Source organism: Lepisma saccharinum, chromosome 3, assembly GCF_977018435.1.
Source record: "Lepisma saccharinum chromosome 3, izLepSacc3.1, whole genome shotgun sequence".
NCBI lineage: Eukaryota > Metazoa > Arthropoda > Insecta > Zygentoma > Lepismatidae > Lepisma > Lepisma saccharinum.
Window position 1 is genome coordinate 61,402,146 of NC_139231.1, and position 24,901 is coordinate 61,427,046.

General features: G+C 38.7%; 1 protein-coding gene across 1 annotated transcript in view; it reads right to left on the bottom strand.

The window, feature by feature from the left end:
• The window catches only part of PolA2 (DNA polymerase alpha subunit B), a 112,650-nt gene that overhangs the window by 80,443 nt on the left and 7,306 nt on the right, over positions 1-24,901 (bottom strand). Inside the window, exon 2 of the mRNA XM_083118661.1 lies at positions 16,735-16,957. Within this exon, the coding sequence (XP_082974787.1) occupies positions 16,735-16,957 (223 nt within the window). The remainder of the gene's footprint in view (positions 1-16,734; positions 16,958-24,901) is intronic.

A 24,901-nucleotide genomic window follows, 5' to 3' on the forward strand; every position in this document is an offset into this window, starting at 1 on the left:
TGTTTGGTGTGGAATAATTGGCGATAAACTTATTGGTCCATATTTTATCGATGGGAACTTAAATGGTGAGAAATATCGAAACTTCTTGCAGAACAAACTTCCAGTATTGCTTGCAGACCTTCCCTTAGACGTGCGACAAACAATGTGGTTTCAACATGACGGTTGTCCAGCACATTTTTCCGTTGCAGCACGGGAAGTATTAGATCGCGTGTACAACCGTCGGTGGATCGGAAGAGGTGGTCCAGTGTCTTGGCCTGCAAGATAGCCAGATCTTACTTTGCCTGACTTTTGTTTGTGGGGCTATGTGAAGAGTGAAGTTTATAATGAACTGCCAACAACGCGCGAGAACATGATTGAGCGAATCACCAATGCATGTCGAAAGATTACACCGGGGACGCTCCTCAGTTGTGTCCAATCATTCCAAGTGCAGATAAATCAGTGTATCGAAGTGGGTGGTGACATTTTCGAGCACTTATTGGAAAATTATTATTAAAAACAAGCACCCTGATGGTGAGAGGCGAGGGGACTCACCTAAAACAAGCACCCCGATGGTGAGAGGCAAGGGCTCACCTAAAACAAGCATGAGATGTGAGGGGACTCATCTTAAAAAAACACCCCGATGGGAACAAAATACTGCTACGTCCACATCGTTGTTCCTGGGTTATGTTAAATGCAGTTTCTTATAAAAATTCAACATGCCTCACGTCCTTTTACGATTAAAAGTGCATTTTTACCATTTCCTCAATATTTCATTTTTGCGATTACAGCGCAATCTATCACAAATCCACAAACATGTTTAAGATAAAACCTACATATTTTTGTCTGGAGAATCCGAATCTGCAATAAAAAAAATAGGGGTTCCCATTTGAGATTTTAAAGTTGCCCCTCGCCCCACCCCCAGGAGTGGGTGGAGTTTGGCATCATTGGATGAGCCCCTTCCTGACTAAGAAATTTCATTCAGAACTTTTTTTTTGATCAGATGCGTACTTTTCAAGATATTTCGTTGTCAAGCTAAAAAACTCACCCGGTATATCGCCGAAATATTGTGATGATATATCATCTAGTTGATATCGCCTGGACAATATTTTTTTCAATATCACAATATATCGTCTAGAGCGATATATCGCCAAACACTAATCCCTACCAATTTCATTTAGGTCCATCTCAACATTATCCCTCCATCTTAGTCTTCCTACTGGTCTCTTACCATCAGGTTTCCCAACAAGAATCCTGTAAACTTTTATAACCACATAGTATTGCCAGTTTTTATCCTGAACCTCACCTTGAGTGGAGGCCAAGCTACAGATAAGATACAGAGAATGAACAAATGCATGTGCAGCTCCATAACAAGTATAATGAAAATTGGGCAAGTGAGGATTAAAAAGTGAGGATTGAAATACAAAGCAGCAATAACGTGCTTTTCCCTGAAATGAGCTCTATATATAGAAACACTACGGTCGGATTAAAAATTATAGATTCTAGAGTTTGGATTCCAATTAAAAATTAACCAGTAGACCTACACAAAAACGAGTTACATCAAAATTTAGCTTATTCAATACATAGTAACTTGCAGTGACAGCCTGCAGTCTGCACAGTTCAAAGCCCTTATTTTCCCTTTGTTACCCCCATGTTATTATGGGATAGATTTATAAAAATGGTCATAATTTTAAACTACTCAATCTTTTTGAAAATGTTACATTCTACAAGCAAGCATGAGTAAGCAATGTCCGAGAATTAAGGATTCAAGGTGGGGACGTGGGGGCAAAAGCCCGATCGTCGAAATTTGCCCCGACCACTTGGTAGCGAATGGCAGCAATTAACAAGCCATTTCTTGAAAAATATACACTATATCTCAGTTCTGTCTTTTTTGTTCATTAGCATACCTCTGAAGGTATTATATACTTGAATTACAAAACAATACATCCATTGTTACTATTATTAACAAGCTCCATTTGAAAAAGCCCTGTTTCCCATTTGTTACTATGGAGTAAATTGCAGATAAAAGACTAACTACCGCATCTCTTTTAAAAATTTAAATTATAAATGAAAAAAAGCAACATTTTAAGTAATATCACACAATTAAGGCTCCAGGGGTGAAGAAGGAGAAATGGCCCAAAGTTCAAAATTGTCTGCACAATTTAACACTGAGTATAATTGAACTTTATGGATATTTTTTTAGTGTAGTATTGTATTTAGTGTTCAGAATTGAGGTTAGTCCAATACACAGTTGCAACACAAAAAATTAAATGTTTCATATTTAATACTTTGCAGTATAAATACACATAAGCAAAATTACTAATCTTTCTCATGCAACAAGGTGCCGTTTGGATGGTGACAGAGGTCACCAAAATTAATAGAACCATTACAAGTAAGTCACATGTAAAAGGTTAGTAATTTTGCTGAAGTATTTTCTACTTAACATTTATAACTCCATTAAGCCTTGTTTCCATGATTATGAAAAACTAAATATGCTGACCAAGGCAGTAATTTATTTTATTATAAAACATAAACTAACGTAACGTTTCAACCTTCTAGCAAGGTCTTCTTCAGACTCTGTATCAAGTTAGTTTATGTTTTATAATAAAATAAATTACTGCCTTGGTCAGCATATTTAGTTTTTCATTAACATTTATGTTATTCTATATTGCTTTTCTGCCAGTTTTGGACTACTCAGTGCTGTCAAAAGGAGCCACAGGTTCAGTCATTTAATTCCCAAGATATCAGCTAAGTTCCAGATACCCTGTGCAACAGTGGGTAATGTAGTGGTGAAATGGAAAACATGAGGTTGTTACAACACTCCCAACCAGATCATGTAAGCTGGAAAAATACAGTAATGCAGACTGTTGATACATCCGAGGTGTGCCAAGGATGAACCATCAGGTTTCATTTGCCAACCGTATTACCAGATGAATGGAACTAAAGTGTAAATCACCAACCCTGAGACCTTCTGTAAACAAACCGTCTCACCGATTCGATGTATCACCTTCCCGCATGCATAGAACTCGCCATGTTGAAAGTGGCACTACTTCCTTGCTGTTCACATGATTATTTTTAGAAAATAACCAATGTTATAAAATATCATTATGTACACAAATCTCTAAGCTCATTGAAAGTTACAATGCATATTCCTACAAAATGTTCACACTTATCTTGCCATGCCATGTCACCAAGTTATTTTATGAAGTGCACTATATTTGGTGGAACAAAAATCGTTATTAGGATGCTTGTCAAAGTTTCCAACCGCAATAAATTTACAAACTTTCTTTGTCTTGTAGATTTTCAGTGACCGGGATTCTTTGTCTGAATGGATTTCTTTGTCTTGTTTTGATCATCAATATATTTATTGGACTTACAGCATTGCATATGACTGTTTATGCCCATTATATATTTTATTTACATAAGATACAATTTACACAAAATCTACAAACAAATTTCAAATACACTCCTATCTATATCAAACCTTCGAAATATACATTACCATGTTATATTATTTTGTCTAAAAAAATTCAAGTAAAATATATTCAATTCGCATGCAAGAAAGAAGCCAAATTTATGGGAAATGATTACTGGTGCAAAGAGTTAACCATAAAGGTGAAGGAATAAGTACAAAAGAAAGAGCATTTGCGGCAGCATATCCCATATTACAAATTGGCCGTTGTTTTACCTCACGTAATGAATCCTGTAACAACGCTGGATTTTCATGTGGATTATTTTACTTCTGAGTCATTCCATGCCAAATCAACACAGATATGTGCAATCTTTAACCTGACCATCTCCGATTTTCATGAAATTTGGGGAGTTGAAACTATGCATAGAACTTGGTAACTATGAAAATTTTTAGTCTCGTGCATCTTGTAATTGTTAAATTATACAAGGTCAAAATTTGCAGAAATTGCCCTTTTTGAGCCCGCTTAGCTATACTAAATCTGTTGTAACTTCGTCCCTATTTTACCTAGGAAGCTCAAATAAAGCTTATTGTACAGTGAATTGAACAAGCTTTCCAGTGATATATAACAAGCCTACCTTTGGATAAAAATATAATTTTGTCATGTGACCTTGACTTTTGACCTTGAATATCTCAAAACATGTCATCACCAAAAATCGTGAAAAAAATATATTTGGTACCTCATAGCATACTCTAAAACATACCAAAAAATCATTCTGGGATTGCAATGGGATCAGAAGATACAAAATACCAGGTGTATAAGCTTAAATCTGCTGTTTGCTCATAGATGGCGTTAGTGAGTGTATGAAGCTACCATGGGCACGCCATACCTGGTGTTTGTATGAGTTGGACATCTGCCAACACAAATCAGTGCACATCGCCACCATGTGCAGACAACAACAGACAGTGTTCCTGTGGTAAGCATGTCTAGTTTTGTGCCAGAAAAAGAGCATATGCGGGAAGCTCTGCTTTTCTGCTTCCATTTGAAGAAATTGGCTGCCGAATCGCATCAAATGCTTGTGGAGGCCTATGGTGACAGTGCTGTATCGGAAACAACGTGCAGGGATTGGTTTCGTGGGTTCAAAGATGGCAATTTTGACCTGAGGGACAAGAAGTGTGAAAATCGGCCCAGGAAGTTTGAGGACCATCAATTGCAGCCTCTTTTGGACGAGGACGATACCCAAACACAAAAGATGCTTGCCGAGCAATTCGGTCTTACTCAAGCAGCCATTTCCATGCGTCTACGTGCCATGGGAAAGGTTCAAAAGATCGGAAAATGGGTGCTGCATGAATTGACCGATCGGCAGCTGGAGAGACTCCAAAACACATGCGAAATCTTGCTTGCCAGACATAAAAGAAAGTCTTTCCTGCATCGGATTGTGACTGGCGATGAAAAGTGGATATATTTTGAGAATCCTAAACACAAGAAATCGTGGGTTGATCCCGGCCAACCATCAACATCTTCGTCGAGACCAAATCGCTTCAGCCGGAAGACGATGCTGTGTGTTTGGTGGGATCAACAGGGTATCGTCTACTTTGAGCTGCTGAAATCTGGTGAAACTGTCCCTGCCCACGGCTACCACCAACAACTGATGAAATTGCACTGTGCTCTGTGTGACAAAAGGCCGGATTATCAACAAAGACATGGCAAGCTGATTTTCCTCCACGACAACGCCCCACAGCACACGTCAAGACTGGTCCAAAACTACTTGGAGACACGCAACTGGGAGGTGCTACCCCATCCCGCCTATTCACAAGACCTGGGCCCTTCCGACTACCATCTGTTTTCGTCGATGGGCCACGTCGTCGCTGAGCAGCACTTCGATTCATATGCAGATGTCCGAAAATGGCTTGATGAGTGGTTTGCCTCGAAAGAGAATTACTTTTTTTGGCGTGGTATCCAAAAATTGCCCGAGAGGTGGGCAAAATGTGTATCTCGCGAGGGCAAGTACTTTGAATAAATTTCTTGTTGCTTTCTATGACCGAACCATTTTTTTTTCTAACTACAAAACAGCAGATTTAAGCTTATACACCTGGTAATATGTGTAACTATGTGACTGATAAAAGCCCCATTACATGAACTATGAAGAGTCAAATGTCCCTTAACACTCCCTACAAAATGTGAAGGAGTTATCCTGGGTATAATTGGTCATGAAAGAAATAGGTTAGGCACAGGGAGATCCCTAGCCGTGTGTGTCAAGCGCAGGTCCGGCATATTGTTGACCGCCATATTGAATTCAACGCAAAAATTTCAAAGGAAAGGGGGTGATGTGATATATCAAATCAGGCTAGAATTTCACGAGAAATGACGTGACGAAGGTTTATCCAACATATATTTAACCAGCAAAAATTTATTACTGCATGCTTGTAACCATTTTCTCCTTTTCGAGGTGTTAAAAACAAAGCATTGGAATGCTCCTAACGTGTTAGGAACTCATCGAGATCACGCTGACATCTTGGGAGAGAAAGAAGTATACGCACCATTGCATATGATTTTAATCAGCTATATTCACCAAATAGTTGAATAGTGAAGAATATTTGGAAAAGTATCTCAAACAATTACGTGACACTACCTTCGGAATGAAAAATTCTTCAGTGACGAGGCAAATTTTTATGTTCACGGTGAAGTTAATAAAAATAATATGCAATACCTGTGATTTGCTCAGTCGAATGGTTGTTGCTGGTAAGCTAATTATGTGGTATAATCAGGGTGGCTACAAAAAAGCAGGAATGAAATTCCCTGACTTTTCCAAGTTTTCCAGGACAAAAATTTACATTTTTCCCTGACAATTACAAACTAAACTAAATCGATGTTTTTTGCAAATAGAAATAATAAACTCATGCAGATCCAGGCATGGATTGAAAATTACCAATATTATCTTCTATGAAATTTAATTAATTTCTCTATTCTCTGTGATTTAAATTCAAACTGCAAAATAGTGAATTTGGAAAATTGTTACAATTCACAAGCTAGGAAAGGATTACGAAATTTTATCATACGCAGTAAGTTTAAAATAAAATACTTGATTACTTTTAAAGTTACGACTAAATGAGATAAGAGTGAAGAGTGATTGATTAAGAAATATAATTTGTAATTTATCAGTCTCCTTATACAATCTCGGTATTATATGTTGATATTTCCACTGAGGTTTGGAACCATCTGCTTGCAAGAACCATGAGTGCGGACTCATTTTTCGATGCACAAAGCTACTTCTCTCTTCTCTGTAAAGCAAACAACTTAACTCTTGCATATAAGGGAAACAACTGAATTGAACAAAATAAAGTGTTATTTTTCCTTACATTATCAATGGGATTTCTGCTTCAGTACAGTATATTCAAGTGAAGTACTGTGAAACTGACAACATGCAGTTATACCATTAATGCTGACGAAAAGGGCATGTAGGTATTATAAATTTAACGCAAGGAATTTATAGAATTGCATTGTATATGTACCTGATTTAGCTAACCACACATTAAAACAGTAAACACTCTAATAATAAAAGCTTCTGAAAGTTCATATACGAGTGGCATCCTGCAAAAAGCTGCAATGGTGCCTATACGAAGCACTAGTGGTCAGAGATGGACACACACACACACACATGAAGGCAGGAAGAAGTGGCATGTATCTGTAATCTGGTACAGTTGCAATGCAGCCATTTTATGACAGTTCTAGATTAAAGATTGCACCTCTCATACAGTCTCCCACCGACTGCGATGTAGCCTACATTGCACGCTCAGAATTTGGCACAGAGCCACCAGCAACCGTGTGAGGTGTGCAGACCGGACGGCGTGAGTGATAGTATGGTCAGACGATAGTGAAGACAATTCACAGAAGGCCAAACGAATGTGAACAACCCCATACAGCTGAGTACACATGGGCCCTTGGCATCACTTCAGGTGAGAGATCTTGCACCACTCCCTGTACAGTCCTGGCCTTGAATGTACCAACTTTCATCTCTTTGTTTAACTGAAGAGGTTTCTAGCAGGGCAAGGACTTGACAGCTACACTGCGGTAGAGATAGTTCCAGTCTTTGCTGTCAGTGGGCATACAAAATTTAGTGCCATGCTACAACAAATGCCAGAACAACGGTGGTGATTATGCAGAAAATTAGGTTAGGACTCACTGTTACTAATGCAATCAATTACTACTGATATTCTTGTTTAATTTATGCCTAATCGATAGGGACCTTGATATTTTTTTAAAATTAGTGTATTTTCTTATTCTTTATTTTTTACTATACAGTGTTATTTCTCCCGAAATTCAAATTTCCATTTTAGCGCATTTTCTGGAAAATATCTGAAATTATACCTTCATGGTGTTTTTAATCTACTGTTTCAAATTGTAAGTCGCATGGCTTACGCCTCTTCGTGAGAGTTTGATATCTTCAAAGTTATTTTGGGAAAGTTATTTTTCATACTCCTTTTTTTCATTTTAAGGTAAGAATCTTAGATAATGGAATTTTCCCCGTATATACTGAAGGGTGCATAATGACCATAAGTGGCGACGCACCAAAAAAATTAAAATCAATCAATCTCACGTGACAGATACCGATATATTATGGCACCAAAAATTGGCATTATCTTTTTTTGACTTGTTAGTGTTACGTTTCCCAAAATTCGCGTTTTTGTTTTAGAACATTTACCTGCCAAATATACCGAAACGTAATACTCCATTGCGCTTTAAACTATTATTTTAAATTGTACGCCACATGGTCTACGTATTTTCGTGACAGTTTGATATGTTGGAACAGATTTTTGAGGAAGTAAAAGTAAAGTGCTCCCCTGCATTTTTCCATGAAGGTGTATACAGGGTGTGGAGTTAGGACCCTACACTTTCTTGATCACGGCTGATGGTGGGGGTGATGTGATCAGCACCATGCTCCTGGATACCTTTATCCCTCAAAGTTTCCTCAAGGTACCAGCTTCATATGATGCTGGGTGGGCACCGGAGCAGTTTGAATAGGTGGAAAAGATCCCGGTTCTCCCCCAGGGGATCGACCCCGGGTCTCTTGCATAGTAGTCAGACGCCCTAACGACTGAGCTCCATTATTACTGGCTCGACAAATGCCGATGGTGCACACTTAGCTTGGTAATTCAAAACATATCTCGTGCGACAAATACGAAGATGTGGTGGCTCCCATGTGACGGTAGATACGCACTCGATCTCCTGTTAGAACCCTGCCACTTGGCTCTGTGATGCAAATGGTTTTGATAGAAGTTGAAAAAATCGTGGGAAATACATGTGGCTGTCGGAATTATTCCATGTACGTATAACTATAGTTTACTCTTGAGTAAAATGTTGGAAAACTTGCACGTTCTACGTACACAAACATGGCCTAGAAAAGACAAGAATGTTGGATTTCATGGAATTTTTCGTTGTTTTAGGGCATATGTTTAAAAAAAATCGCTAAAAATGCCAACAATTCGCATTATTTCGATATTTCGAACGGGCAAAAAATGTGTCCAGACATCACTGCACATTCCTAAACATAACTTCGCAGCAATTACCATTTTTCACGGTTTTGACGTTTGCGAAAAATCAATGTCCTACTAATCGGAAATTACTCTCTGGCCACCCCTCGTAAAATCAGTAGATGGAAAGTGAAAATTTAGCAGGGCTGGCAGAGAAAAGTCAATTCTTGAAGAAAGTGATTTGCTTTTATGATTGAATGATTCGAGTAAATATGATATTAAATTATTTACGTATTTATTATTAGTATTTTATTTCATAATATTGTACATTACCCTTACTCAGCGAGAGATTAATGACCATCTCTCATGAGTTTAAACAGACAGGATAGAGAGTGGCGTTAATTTCATTGCAATACTAGTGTTGCAGTAAATTTGAGGTTGGGAGCATGCACTTGCCAATTTTTATAACATTCACCAATGCAGTTTTATGTTTCACTTTTTCGTGACAGTATTCAATATACATCCCGTTTGGTTAGATTCTTCTTGATATCTAAGAATAGTGCAATGTCATTGTAAAAGTAAGTTAACTTGTGCGAAACCAGTAATACGTCAGGATGATGAAAGAAAATTTTCGTAAGCACTGCTACATTAAATAAGGTGAAGTGAGCCAGAAGAGTAATAAAATTCCAGCAGCATATTTGTAGTCTAAAGCTCTTCTTGTTTATGCATGCGATTTTTGTTGGATGTTGTAGTGAGAAACTTTGTCGGGTAGCGATATTCGACAAAAATCGTATGTATCAATGGAATCTATTTGTTTCCATGTTCCTTCAGTTTGACCAACAAAATGCCTTACTACGACGTCCGACAACTATCGGACGGCGCCACCCGCTCTTATCCCCTCCATCTGTTGACAAGTCCCTTACTACTCCCATATGGAGAAGAAAATATTATAATTCAATGCATTTTCCCCGTAATATTTAGGGGCTTAACCTTTACTCCCCCGATGATACCATATGGTATAATCAGAGTAAGGTCGTACTGGCCCAATGATACCATATGGTATCATGGTGCTGATTACGAAATGAATGTGCTTTTTGGACCTTCATACTCTTATGTTTTGGTGGAAACTCTGACACAGGTCTGGAGCATACCTGGGAAATTCATATTCATGACCACCCCCCCCCCTCCTCCGCAATATATCCATGCCTCATTTCCGAACAGTTTCACATTTTGGCTCATTATTCAACTTGTATGGCACCACATTTTGGCTCATTATTCAACTTGTATGGCACCCAAAAACATGAAACATGTGTCAATCTCTTTGGATACGTCCATTTTTTGAAGAGAATACTAAGGTTTGCACCTTATCCCCAAAATAACGGGAGAAGAGGGGGCAAACTGTAGATTTTTGTATTTTTCATTGAAATTCGGTGGTCGTGCCCCCCAGCCCCCTTCCTCGGTTCGTCGTTCTGAATTGTACACAGTTGCATGCGCTGATGTTTTAGCTGAAAAACAAAAGTTATCCGAAGTAGATTGCTCCCATAGTTCCCGAGTTATAACAATTTTTCTCCAAAGAGTGTTCGAATTTAAAATTCCCGCTGAGAAACCCGGGCGAGAGAAATTTCTCTCTCTCTCCCTCTCTCTCCTCCTGCCATCACTGGTTTATGACGCCGTGGTTGTGTTGCGCATAACAGGGGCCTAAAAGTTGAGGCCGAACCTTACGAACGAGATTTCCTGTTCCCGTGCAGAGTTCCATAACGATATCTTTAAATAAAAAAATTTAAAAAAGACAATGAAGATGAAATTCCCTGACATTTCCCTGACTTTTTTTGACACCTCAAATTCTCTGACATTTCCCGGTTTTCCAGGTCTGTCGCCACCCTGTATAATGTATGGCGAACGGAAATGGTTGGTCCATATTCAACAACGGAACCTTAAATGGTGAGGGCTACTTGGATTTGTTAAGTGAACAGGTTTTTTCACCCTTGCTTACGCGATATGGCACTTTTCGAGAGTTTTGAAACAGGACAGTGTGTGACCACACTATGTGGACATTTTCGCAATTTCTTCATGGTAAATTTCTAGGTAGATTAATGGGCACACGGGGATCTATTAAAAGGCCTGCACATTCCCCAGATCTAACATCTTAGGAGGACTTTTACCTTCAGAAACATTTGAAGAGAACGGTGCATGCACTAAAAGTCCCTGATATTGACCATCTGAGAGAAGGCATAGTTGCTGCTTGCGATGTTGTTGCACATGCTACATTACCAAATGATCTAAGCGAGTGTGAGAGACGTCAACGAGTGTGCTCACAGGAACATTGGCAACATTATAATGTGCATATATCGTAAGTGAAAGATATGTGTATAACTTTTTGCTGGCGTAAGATACGTTGGAAAATCCTTCGTCACTTCATTTCTTGTGAAATTCTAGCCTGATTTGATATATCACATCACCCCCTTTCCTTTGAAATTTTTGCGTTGAATTCAATATGGCGGTCAACAATATGCCGGACCTGCGCTTGACACACACGGCTAGGGATCTCCCTGTGCCTAACCTATTTCTTTTATGACCAATTATACCCAGGATAACTCCTTCACATTTTGTAGGGAGTGTTAAGGGACATTTGACTCTTCATAGTTCATGTAATGGGGCTTTTATCAGTCACATAGTTACACATATTATTTTGTATCTTCTGATCCCATTGCAATCCCAGAATGATTTTTTGGTATGTTTTAGAGTATGGTATGAGGGACCAAATATATTTTTTTCACGATTTTTGGTGATGACATGTTTTGAGATATTCAAGGTCACGTGACAAAATTATATTTTTATCCAAAGGTAGGCTTGTTATATATCACTGGAAAGCTTGTTCAATTCACTGTACAATAAGCTTTATTTGAGCTTCCTAGGCAAAATAGGGGCAGAGTTACAGCAGATTTAGTATAGCTAAGCGGGCTCAAAAAGGGCAATTTATGCTAACTTTGACCTTGAATAATTTAACAATTACAAGACGCACGAAACTAAAAAATTTTATACTTACTAAGTTGCATGCATAGTTTCAACTCCCCAAATTTCATGAAAATCGGAGATGGTCAGGTCAAAGGCTGTGTTGATTTGCTGTGCTGTGACTCTTCTATGAGTTTGCAATGCTTTCTGCATGCACGTAGTTTTGTTTACAGAAGGTCTCAGGGTTGGTGATTTGAACACACTTATTGCAAGCTCGTGGAAGATTTTCTGTCAGAGTAGACATAGTGATAGCAATGAAGGGTGGGCCTACTTTATACTGACACCATACCAGATCGAAACAAGCACACTACCATGTGTGCTGGGTGATTAATGGCCAGATATTGTACATCAGAATTTTACCACTTGTGCAGTGTAAGTAATGGAACTTTTATGAAACATGAGACCAGATAAATTTTTGAGACACTGGGTGTCAACAGAAACATACATGCTACTGACACCAAGACTAAAAATTAGTACTTTGCACAACTTGCGACAAATGTTTCTCTGCAGATAGACATGTGGTTTCCTTTAGTTTCCTATATTTCTGAAAGATCCTGCATACATAAATATTACACAACCGTGGTGCATTTACTTTTTCTTAAGAACTAAATCCTTGCTCCAAGCTGTTCTTTCTGCCCAACATGCAAACATAATTTCTTGTCCTGCAAGTAGGGCTGTGCGATATCGATCTCTAGAGTAATGAAGTTCGATATCCATTGAATATCGATATTGAGTCGATATAATGAATATTGAAAATATCGACATCGATATCAATATTGATATAGATGATACCAATAATATTGATGATGGCGATAATATCGATATCAACGTTCCAGACTATACCAATATCGACAATCCAGACACATCTAAATTTTTCAATTTGAAGTTTCATCCCTGCCCTCTTCTGGAGCTGTCACTGCTCTTAGCGTCAAAACTATGCATCAAACAGAAAAATGTTTTTACAAAATAGTTTGTGCTGTCACACGCTGTATATGCTGTGTATATGTATTGAGGTGAGACTAAGAAGGAGACAGTCATTTACAACTTGAGACAGAGTCATTTCCAAGTGCCGTCTCGGTACCATATACCCTATGCTTGGGCACACAAGGGTAATCAACAAATGCTATAAAGTAGGAACCTTATTCTTTTTATTGGTTGTTGATTATATTTACTTTCCATGTTAATCAGTAGCAATCTCTCATCATTTACCTCAAAAGTTCTGTTCCCGCGTGACGAGCACATTAACTGTTATCTTAACATCCTTATGCTTGCCTTAACTTGAAAGTAGGGAATGGAACATTACCATACGTCATAATTTTGATATCGATTATCTATATAAACGTTGATAATTTTATGATATTAATGTATCGAAATATATCGCACAGCCCTACTTGCAAGCAAAGAAAAATATACAAGTGAGAATGAGAAAAAAAGTTAATTTTTCTGGAGTTTGACAAGTGTTGACTTAACCTGTTTATTCCTCTGACCCTTCATTTTTTTAAAACATTTTAGGACTAAACTTTCAAGTGCAACTCATAATTAATTGCAAGAGCTAATAAGTCCTCTGTAACATCCACTCAGTAAATGCATGCCACTCTAATCAAATAGCAAAATTTCGCATTTTAACATCCAATATTCAATACTTTTTCACTGCTGTACTGTTGTATTTTCTACCAAAAATTATCAGTTAAATAAAACTTACATTCATTCACCAAACTCTGTGTATGTACTAACTGCACATTGAGCTACAAACTAAAGGTTAAAAGATTAAAAAATCAGCAACTTACGTGTGTGAGTATAAAATTTTTTTTTTTTTTTCCGTACTACGTTTCGGAGGTTACACTACCTCCTTCTTCAGGTTGAAACGATGTTTTTCAGACACCTGACATGGTGCCTCGTCGTGAAAGTGATGGTAAAGGATTAAGGTTAAAAAGTTGCAGGAAGGACACTTTCTAAAAAAGAAATGTAAACTCACATCTAAAACCGCGCAATATTCAAAAAAAAAACAAAAAAAAAACACAAAGGAACGTCCAAGGTTAACGTCGGCGAACTGCCGACCAGTGCTCGGGGTAGGCGAATGCACGGGGTCAGCCCATGCCTGGATAAAGAAAACTCCTCCTCCTGAATCCTTCCGAACTGGGGCTCGGGAGTTACCAATCCAAGGTGAAATCGACTTCCACCTCGGCGGCTTTCCTAACCTCGGGAGTAACACGGAAGCCTATCTCGTCCCTATTCTCTGCGGCTTTTTCCCATTTTTTAAAGAAGTTAACCCAGCCGTCTTCTAAATTCCCATCGTCCCTATTAAGTTTGTTCCAATTTTTCGCGCATATATAGGCAGCTTCATATACATTTCTGTCCAATTTATTGTTAACCTCCCTAATAACCTCCCTTTTAACAATCTTATGTCGGTTGGCCAATATGTGTTCAGATAACCCTGTTTTGGGTATGCCCTCCTTTACATCCTTATCATGTTCTCCCCACCTAATTAGCATACTCCTCCCGGTCTGTCCCACATATTCCTTTCCGCATTCACACACTATCCTGTATACTCCCTTCTGCTCTTCAGGGTTCTTACGCCTATCCCCCCTCCCTTTCTTATAGGACGTAAAGTGCTTTTCGATACTCCGGGGTGCTCTTACCCCACATTTTATCCCGTAACCCCTCACAGACTTTTCAATTTTCTCGGAAATACCCTTATAATAAGGAATCCCGACAAAATATGTTTTCTTATCACCGTTTCCTACCTCAGTTTTTCCCTCCCCTTTGTCATTTTGCGATGCTTCTTGTCCAACAATCTTTTTTGCCCTCCTAGCCACTTTTTCCAGGTCGCGGATAGTATATCCATTCTTTACCCCCACCTTCCTTATCCATTCTCCTTCCTTCTCTTTCTCTTTATCGTCATTACACAGTCTTTCGGCGCGAATGAAAAAGTTAAGAAAAACGTTTAATTTAGTTCTATTCGAATGTTGGGACCTCTTATGGAGGTACAGCTCTCCGGCCAACGGTTTATGAAAGACCCCGGTTACGATCCGTTGACCGGTTTTGGTAAGGCACAAGTCAAGAAAGTGAATCTTTCCGTTTGTCATATCTTCTCTAGTAAACCCAATTCTGGGGTCCTGTTTCCCTAGTTGGTCGAATATGCTGTCGAGTGTGATTCCATTTCCTATGATGAGGATGTCATCCACGTATCTCCCATAATATTTTATCTCCCCCCCCCCCTACGTGCTCCATAGCGGCTTTTTCGACGTAGTGCATGAAGATGTTGGCCACAAGGCCAGAAATGGGATTGCCCATGGCCAACCCTTCCTTTTGCCGGAAGATTTTATCGCGGAAAGGAATATGTGGGACAGACCGGGAGGAGTATGCTAATTAGGTGGGGAGAACATGATAAGGATGTAAAGGAGGGCATACCCAAAACAGGGTTATCTGAACACATATTGGCCAACCGACATAAGATTGTTAAAAGGGAGGTTATTAGGGAGGTTAACAATAAATTGGACAGAAATGTATATGAAGCTGCCTATATATGCGCGAAAAATTGGAACAAACTTAATAGGGACGATGGGAATTTAGAAGACGGCTGGGTTAACTTCTTTAAAAAATGGGAAAAAGCCGCAGAGAATAGGGACGAGATAGGCTTCCGTGTTACTCCCGAGGTTAGGAAAGCCGCCGAGGTGGAAGTCGATTTCACCTTGGATTGGTAACTCCCGAGCCCCAGTTCGGAAGGATTCAGGAGGAGGAGTTTTCTTTATCCAGGCATGGGCTGACCCCGTGCATTCGCCTACCCCGAGCACTGGTCGGCAGTTCGCCGACGTTAACCTTGGACGTTCCTTTGTGTTTTTTTTTTTGTTTTTTTTTTTAATATTGCGCGGTTTTAGATGTGAGTTTACATTTCTTTTTTAGAAAGTGTCCTTCCTGCAACTTTTTAACCTTAATCCTTTACCATCACTTTCACGACGAGGCACCATGTCAGGTGTCTGAAAAACATCGTTTCAACCTGAAGAAGGAGGTAGTGTAACCTCCGAAACGTAGTACGGAAAAAAAAATTTTTTTATACTCACACACGTAAGTTGCTGATTTTTTAATCTTTTAACCTTTAGTTTGTATCTAATTGTGAGTAATTCGCACATTATCAGTATATTGAGCTACAAATGATTATAAAATGAAGAAAATAAATAGTGGGGAAATTTTCAAGCATTCGAATTCGAAATTTCGTAAAATGTTTATAATTTCCAACATTTTCAAGTTTTGAAGTTTGGCCCTGACTAAACATGCATGGCCTCTAAGAGCTACAGATGAATATTTTCCCAGATCTCGGTTTCACTTACAAATAAAGATAATCAAAATTTTGGAACTATCAACATACCAAGATTCAGAAACGATTGCATTTGACATGGATGACCTACACACACACACCACCACCACAAAAAAAAAAAAAAAAAAAAAGCATTTTGTTCCAATGAGACCATGAATGCTTAATGCACAATGTAGGAAAATATAAAAGCCAGAGAATGCAACACTGGGGGTTCCACTGTCTGTGTGTGTATATTTTAAAATATACCAGACATTCCTTTTTGAAATTACTGTTTCAGTTGCAAAATCAAAGCATTGTCTTCACAAAAATATAATCAAAAATCAATGTTTTGCATGCTTCTGCTTACAAATGAGGTACGGATCCCAAAAGCTTTTATAAACTCACTTTACGAACATATAAGTTAACGAGGACTGAGCTTACAGTTTAAACTGGGATCTGAACAACAAACCTGAAGCCTTGATTATACTGTAACCGTTTAACCATTATAATAAGAGGGAGGCCAATGATTAGCCTCATACATGCAAAGAATAAAAGAAAGAAAAAAGGATACATATCATTGCTAGTAGCAGAATTATAGATGACTAAGCTGCTTCCTGATGGCGTTGACGATGCTTGTTGATTCGCATTCTTGCTTTTACCATATTCCTCCCTCTCCATCTGAGCCAGGGTGTCCAAGGTGGGTGGCTTCCCCTCGAGCTTTGAGAGGCTGTAAGCCATCCATGTTTCCACAAGGTGCTCCTCATCCACTCTGTGCTGGTTGCAAATGTCTTCACCTGACAACATAACACAGTCTTGATAAATAACATTTAATTCACTTTGTGCAGAAAATAATTTTCATATGCATAAGCAAGTTAGAGCTTGGATAAACTGAGCAAAGCAGGTAATGTAGCTGATTTCAGTGATCCGTAGGAATCAGCTACTTCAACTACTGCATGTAATTTGCAAAGCAGCAAATTATATGCCTGAAGGCATGCCTCAAAGATATCAAAATTACAAAAATTATTAGAAAAGTTATGCTGACATGAACCCATTGTGTATCACACTTGTAGCTTGAGTAGTGGTTTCCTGACATGAATTAATTAATCAAGATCATTTGCGTTGTGTTGAGCTAGAAACCCCAGTAAATTTTAGATTGCATATTTATTCATTCCCAAGGTATCACAAGGCCATTTGACATCGAAGTCCAATTGTTTCAAACACTGTTGGCATGCTAGGCCAATATGCCATTCCTACATATTCTGTTGGTGACAATGTTTATAGTGTTGAGGACATCATCATCAAATGATGCATTCCAAGTAGTCAGCAAGAAATACACAAAGATTTCAGCACTGTAAAACTGAAATGCTATCTTAAAATACTCTTAAAAAATCCCCAGTGAATTGGGCAAAAACAAAATTTTGAGGAATCCGAGCCACTGTGGGCCCACACCTGGCTACGTCAATATACGTAAGTAAACCCTTGGGCCCAAGTTCCTTTTGTTTTATTGCGATTTCATCATGCTACGAATACAATTTTTACATGGTTCGATTTCGATGTACGTCTGTTAACTCATACTGCAGAGTTTTAGCGATTACTTAAGGTTTTGTTCAATATATGCTTTCGTGGTTAGGTTAGGCAGGTTAGGTTTGGTTCCCTTAGCATTAAAATAAAGTCCCTAAATGCATTCTACCAAGGTTTTGATTTACTTCTACATTCATTCCCACGCTTCTATGATATTTACTGTCGCTTGTCGACGGAGAATATCTTGTCCATGAGAAGTGCGTAAGGTAATTTTCAAGTTGGTTTTTTTTCAACATAAATAACTGTTTTTCGAGTCCAAACAGTGCTCATTACCTTAAGGAAGGTTCAAATTTCGTGTGACAATGATTTCCAAAATTCTACGATAATTAGTCTTTATGCTAGGAGAAATCATAAAACAATCGCAACCGTTACCAACCCTTGGCACAACAGGTCATGAGGGCCAGGGCCTACCTACCGACTGCCGGCCTAACTCCCACTCAAACCAGTTACTGTGGTCAGCATGACGAAACCCCGGTCTTTGTTGAAGGTTTCTGTAGTTCTCATTCGTACCTCCCCAATCTCCTCACGATGGTGGGTGGTAACCGATCCTATACATGAGCCGAAATCTTACGAGAAAAGTTGTTACATCACCCCACCCCCCCCCCCCAACTCGAACCTGCATGTGTCCCGTAGCTGGAGCTCAAAGCAAGACACCTTAGACCATACGGTCAAAATGCAGAACAGCAGGCCCGTAGCCAGAATTTTATTTTGTGGGGAAAGGCTCATCCCTTATTAGCAGCTGCCATCTAAGGGCAAAAAAGGGGGGAATAGAACCCCTGAAGATGAATTCCTCAGTTTATTACAAGTTATTATATAAGATGTTTAATGTAAGTAAAACTAATCACCGCTGTACACTATTTAAATATATTTGTAGGATTTCGGGCAAAATATATCCGAAACTAACAAGAAATTTTGAATGGGATGTAGAACGTACGAGACAGAGTTTGCGCTGAAGGGGAAGAAGCCAGGGAATTCTCCCTCCCTTTTCCTATCCTCTACATATTAAATTTAATTCTCATTCAAGCCAAGAATTTTGTCCTTGTATATTTAATATCATGGGAATTTAACGAAATTTCTTTGCGAATCATAAATTATGTATGCATGTGTGTTTCTATACATGTATTTCCTGCATACACCGTTGACTCGCAAAGTACTACATATCAGATAAGACTGTCGAAATGTAAAAAGAGGAAGCGCTAACCCCCTCCTTTTCTACATTTTATTCAAATCGAACACGGTAGGCAGGCACGTATCTAAAAATATATTTCAGAGGGGGGGGGGGGTCCTAACCTATATCTGAAAATAATATTAATAATGTTAAATTAAAATAATTATAATTACATTGAATTAATTAAAATATTCAAATTAATTAATATATTTTATTACATGAATAGGTAAAATTGAATATAAAAAAAAAGGATGTTAGATCCAGTTGACGAAAAGTAAAATTCCTGGTACTATTTCATGCATGTTACTATTAGTAGTAATAAATCTTCTATGGTACTGTCATTCAAAATCATATGATCCCAATATAATCAATCCTTGCCTTCCAATAAGTTTGTGCAAATAAATAACACTCGATTAAACCACCATATTTTTATTATATAGAGGCCACTAGTGTGCCCTCATAAGGAGAAAGGTGAGACGCGAACTTTTACCTACTATTGTAATATTGTAAGAAATTAATTGTCGATTTTAAGTAAGAAGATGCTTGTTTATTCTTGCTGATAATGGTTATATTTTCATAGAAATTAAATGTAATTTATTTACTCAATATTGTTATAGTTTGCTCATCTTATATGTATTCTTGCCTGTAATATTGGGCCGGTTTGATGGGTTACAGGCGGCAAGCTTTGTGTTTACCGCAAAGAAAGCCGCGTAAGATTCTTAGCAAGCCTTTTAGCGGCCCGCACCAATCATACAATAGAGCTATTCAAGCGAGTTCTTTGTTTGTAACACTGCATCTTTTGTGTAAGGCTGGCTGTTTTGTGCCTGTTTGTCGGCGCTTCTTAAACTTTCTTGCTCTATTCCTTCGCCGAAGGACCCACACATTGTCAGACAACAATTACAGTATTTCAGTTCAGTTCTATCACAGCTGTGCTCTGCAGTAGTGCGAATAATAGATTGCTACACCAGTCTTACTATTTTTTTTTCGATATGGATAAGTTCCTTGTACGGAGTGGTCCGTCCTCGAGTGCAAGTAGTAAAACCATCGAGCCCGAAAAAAGAAACAGAAAGTAATTCACCGGCAATATAGTGATAACTATTTATCTTCCGTTTTTTTTTGGTGTGGTGACAAAACATGCCCAATCCCTGAGTGTGTTGTGTGTGGTGAAAAACTCAGTAATGCTGCTATGGTTCCGAGTAAATTAAAACGACATTTGTCAACAAAACATTCCTCTCTGTTAAGTAAACATGTGAATTATTTTCGTCGGTTGTTGGAACAAAATAAAAAACAAGTGACACTCATGACTACGTCGGTACGTGTTTCGCAAAAAGTACAGGAAGCTAGCTATAAGGTAGCCGAACTTATCGTAAAGGCCAAAAAACCACACACAATAGCAGAAACGTTGTTAATGCCCGCGTATAAAGAAATGGTAAAAATAGTCCTGGGTTCAGAAGCTGCTACTGAAATTTCAAAAATTCCTCTCTCTGCTGACACAATCAGCCGCCGAGTTAGTGACATGTCCAGTAACATCGAAGACATTATAAAGGAGAAAATAAAGAGCAGTCGAAAGTTCTCACTTCAGATCGACGAGTCCACCGATATTGGCAGTCACGCACAATTTCTTTCCTACATAAGGTATGTTGATGGGGATGTAATTGCAAGTAATTTCTTTTTTTGCAAAGAACTACCCAAGCGAGCAACCGGTGAAGAAATATTTCGTACGACTAATGAATATGTGGTCCGTAATGAATTAACATGGGAGGACTGCGTTAGTGTTTGTACAGATGGAGCCGCTTCTATGACAGGCCGAGTGAAAGGATTCGTGGGTAAAGTACACGAAGTAAATCCTAACTTACGAAACGACCATTGTCTCATTCACCGCGAAGCCATTGTTGCTAAGTCCTTGCCATCTCCTCTGAAAATTGTGATGGACGAAGTAGTAAAAGTTGTAAACTTCATCAAATCGCGGCCCCTCAATATGCAGCTTTTTAACGTTTTGTGTCAAGAAATGGGATCAGAGCACACTACACTTCTGCTACATACAGAAGTACGATGGTTATCTCGAGGTAAAGTGTTAACACGAATGTTTGAACTTAAAGAGGAGGTACTTTCACTTTTGACTATTGAGGGGCATGAGTATGCGGATTTATTTGCAGATGATGAATGGGTATCTAAGTTGGCATATCTTTCCGATATTTTCGTACACTTGAATGAACTAAACAGAAAAATGCAAGGTAGAAACGAAAATATTCTGACTAGTATGGATAAGATTCAAGGATTTATTAATAAGTTGAACTTGTGGATACAGACAATTGAAAATGGATCATGTGAGATGTTCCAAACTGTATGCCACCTTGCTGAGGATAACAAGGTGTTGATGGACTTAATTAAAGAACATTTAGTACTCTTGCAGCAGACTTTCAAAAAATATTTTGGAGAGAGCGTTGAAGATTTTGACTGTGTTCGTGATCCATTCAGTATGGATTCGAAATATCTTCCGAAAAATTTTACCCTTACAAGAGGAACTGGCAGATTTGAAAGCAGACAGAACATTGAAATTAAAATTTTTCAAATTGCCTTTGGATACATTTTGGTTGTCAATAAGCAGTGAATACCCGGCTATCTCCAAGATGGCAGTTAATGTGTTATTACCATTTTCAACTACTTATTTGTGTGAACTGGGCTTCTCGACGTTGACTACAATTAAATCATCAAAGAGAGAGAGACTCAAATCCATTGATGAAGAAATGAGGCTTGCTTTGTCAACGAATCAGCCGTCTGTGTGCAGCTAAGCAGGCTCAAGTATCACATTGAAGGTATGAGTAGAGTTATTTACTTTAAAATTCGTATTAGAAATGTGTATTTTCTTCAGTGAATTAAAGTTAATACATTTTTAATAAATGCATAAGTCTATTCATGTTTTATAATAATAATAATAACAACAACGATGATAATAATAATATATTACATAAAGACGTAATATTTCGTAATTATATTAAGATTCATATGATTTTGAGGGGACAGACATTTTGGTGTGCCGTGTTGAGTCTAGGCCCGTCTGGGGTGTGTCTTGAGTAAAATAAGGTTGCGGAACACTGCTCTATTTGGTGGGCCTGGATCTTGGCAATTGCCCGACAGTGAAGTTTCCACTGTAGGAGACTGGCACGAAGTGTAGTTATGTCCAGCCTCAACCACTCCTCCTGACAGGCTTTCCATAGCCCTTCAATGGTACGGGGTCTTCTCTGAGACACGGCTCCTTTCAGTAGGCCGAAGGCGCAAAAGTCCATCGGTGAGGCATCAGGTGACTTCACTGGAATGTCTGTGAAAGGAATGGCATGAATTCCAGTTTCTTCTGCCATTTGTTGGAAGAAGAGGCAGGTTGAGCGAGATGTGTGACTTGACGCCTTGTCTTGATGCACCCACACACGATTCTGATCCCTCCCGTAGAGATGAGGAATGTCATGGCGATAAACTGGTGTCAGGACGTTAGCCTGTAAATAATCCGAATTAACAGTCATATTTTTGGCAACACAATGTATGGTCAGCTTGCCATTGTACGAGTATCCAGCAATGATCATGAAACCTGTGCCAAAACTTTCCTTACATTCAGTGATCCATCTTTGAAAGTCCCTCGAACCTGTCGATCGATAAAAAATTGCACGTGGCTTGTGACAGTCATCAAGATAAACATATGCCTCATCCAATGTAACAAGGAACTTCCATTTTTCACCTGACAGGTGCCGCTCATAAAGCTTTCGACAGTTGATGCGACGTTCCTGGATGTGTTTTGGCAAGAGCTTATGAACACGCCCCTTGCGTCACTTTTCCAAACCCAAATCGTTGTCAATGATGGTGTGCACTCTTCAGTGATGTTTGTAGCCGGTTTGCGATACTTCTCTGTGTGGCTGGATTCTCCCTGGTGACCAGTGCCCTGACATCCCAAATTGTAGCTTGTGTGCGGCTGGTGGCAGGCCGGCAGTTGGCCTGTTCCTGCCCCACAGGAATCATCCCACGCCTCATCTTACCTGCCCCTTTCAACACCTGTGATATGCCATTTCTGGACAGAGTGAATCCACGCTCCTTGCACAGTTTTATAATGGCACTATAACTGTAGTTTACGTCGGAAAGTGCAGTTATGTAACCCTCCCAATATGGACTGATTTTCGCCGGTATTCTTCCCGATACGCAATGACCACACCTGTCACACACAGTCAACGGTCTAACGTGCCCACACGACTGGCAGATTCGTTCTCTTCACGCTTGGTGGTGCTGCAAAAGGTGTGCAATCTTGTCACCATAGATCGGAAACAACCTCTGTATAATTTTAGTTCTTTTATTATCTCATTATTTTCATAATTTAATTTTTGTATGTAGTAAGTCTTTCTAAATACGTACTTGGCGGTAGGGGTCGATCTAAAGTTACTGTGTCACTGGCTCCAATTTACGGTAAATATGCTCTGCTTCTCTACACCCAAACATACACAAACTCATTCATGGTCTTCCTGCTTTCTTTCCTGAGAAAGAGAGAATAATTCAAGCACTGACAGCTAAGGGACTTTGCCGATGAGGGGACGGAGCCCAGCTGTGCAGAGGATTCAAAGACCCACGCGAACTAGCCCTCCCAGTCAGCCTGGGGCAATTTTCCAACAGAGGCATCTAGTGGCCAAGTGGTGAACTATGCTGGACAAAATTTGGATGCCGCGCCCGTACCTTTCGCCCTTGATAACACATGAGTTTTTTAAACAATCATTTTGGGCTGTCCAAATGAATTTTGAAAAGCCCTCTCTAGCTTAGTCATAAAAGTATTGAGCATTATGTTAGTATGCATCATATTGGCCATTTTAATTTGTGCTACCCACAAATCGCAAAACCTTTGTGTATATTTACGTATATCCTTATGGAAAATTTTTAAAAAATAATGCAATTTTCCACATTTATCGAACTGAAATTGAATAAATGTGCCATTTACTCTAAGTTTCATAAAGTAAGTTCACATCTACTTTGTGATTTCCAGCAAATTTTTGTCGTAAAACATTCTATTCAACAAAAAGCCCATGTTAAATTTAAGCGCTTTCCACAGCGACCTTCGCCAAACTCCACCGCCCTCTTAAGCATGGGTGGAGGCTATGAATGTTTTTATGCAAATTTGACAGTAAAAAGTAAGAACAATTCAAAACAAAAAATCCAATGAGGGTTCAAAAATCTAAGAGGTAAGATTCTTATCCATCTTTATTGATGCTTTTATTTCAATTCATGATCACCACATTGTGGAAAACAAACTGAATAAATTGGTGATGGACAATTTGTGTAATATTACGTTACCTACACATGTTCATCCTCAAACCTCTACTTCCATGAAATTTCATGTTTACTGCAAAGGAAGAGCATATTAGACCAACAAACACCCATGGATGAAATGAAAAAAAGTACTTTGGGGCAGAATGGTATAGGCCTATTGAAATTGTACCTTTTTCACACCTTCCTTTAGGTCACTTTACAAGCTTCCACTTACATTTTCATGAATTTTCACAAGTTCTACTCAATAACAGTTTCCTTGAATCATGGCCTCCTCGATAGCGTAATGATAATGTAATCAAGTGGGTTCAATACCCAGTGGATTCACATAGTGGTTCGGATACCACTTTAAACTATAGGTCCAGTCCAGTTTAGCCTTCTGTACACAAAGGGAACTTGAGGCATAAAGTGCTTTGGTGCAATTGACTGCTATTTATTATATATATATATATATATGTACGATATATAAATTTATTATGGCTCAAATTTTTTGATTGTTTAATTTTGAACTAATTATGGTACATATGCACATTTTTACATGCTTTGATCTCTATTTACATCTGTTAACACACATACTCTATTGGCTAAATGATTACTTATTGTGAGTTTTCTGCAGAATGGGGTGGTGATGACCCTCCGTACTCCCATGAGAAACAGGTAAATTTTTAGTAGGTTGGGAAGATTATCATTCATA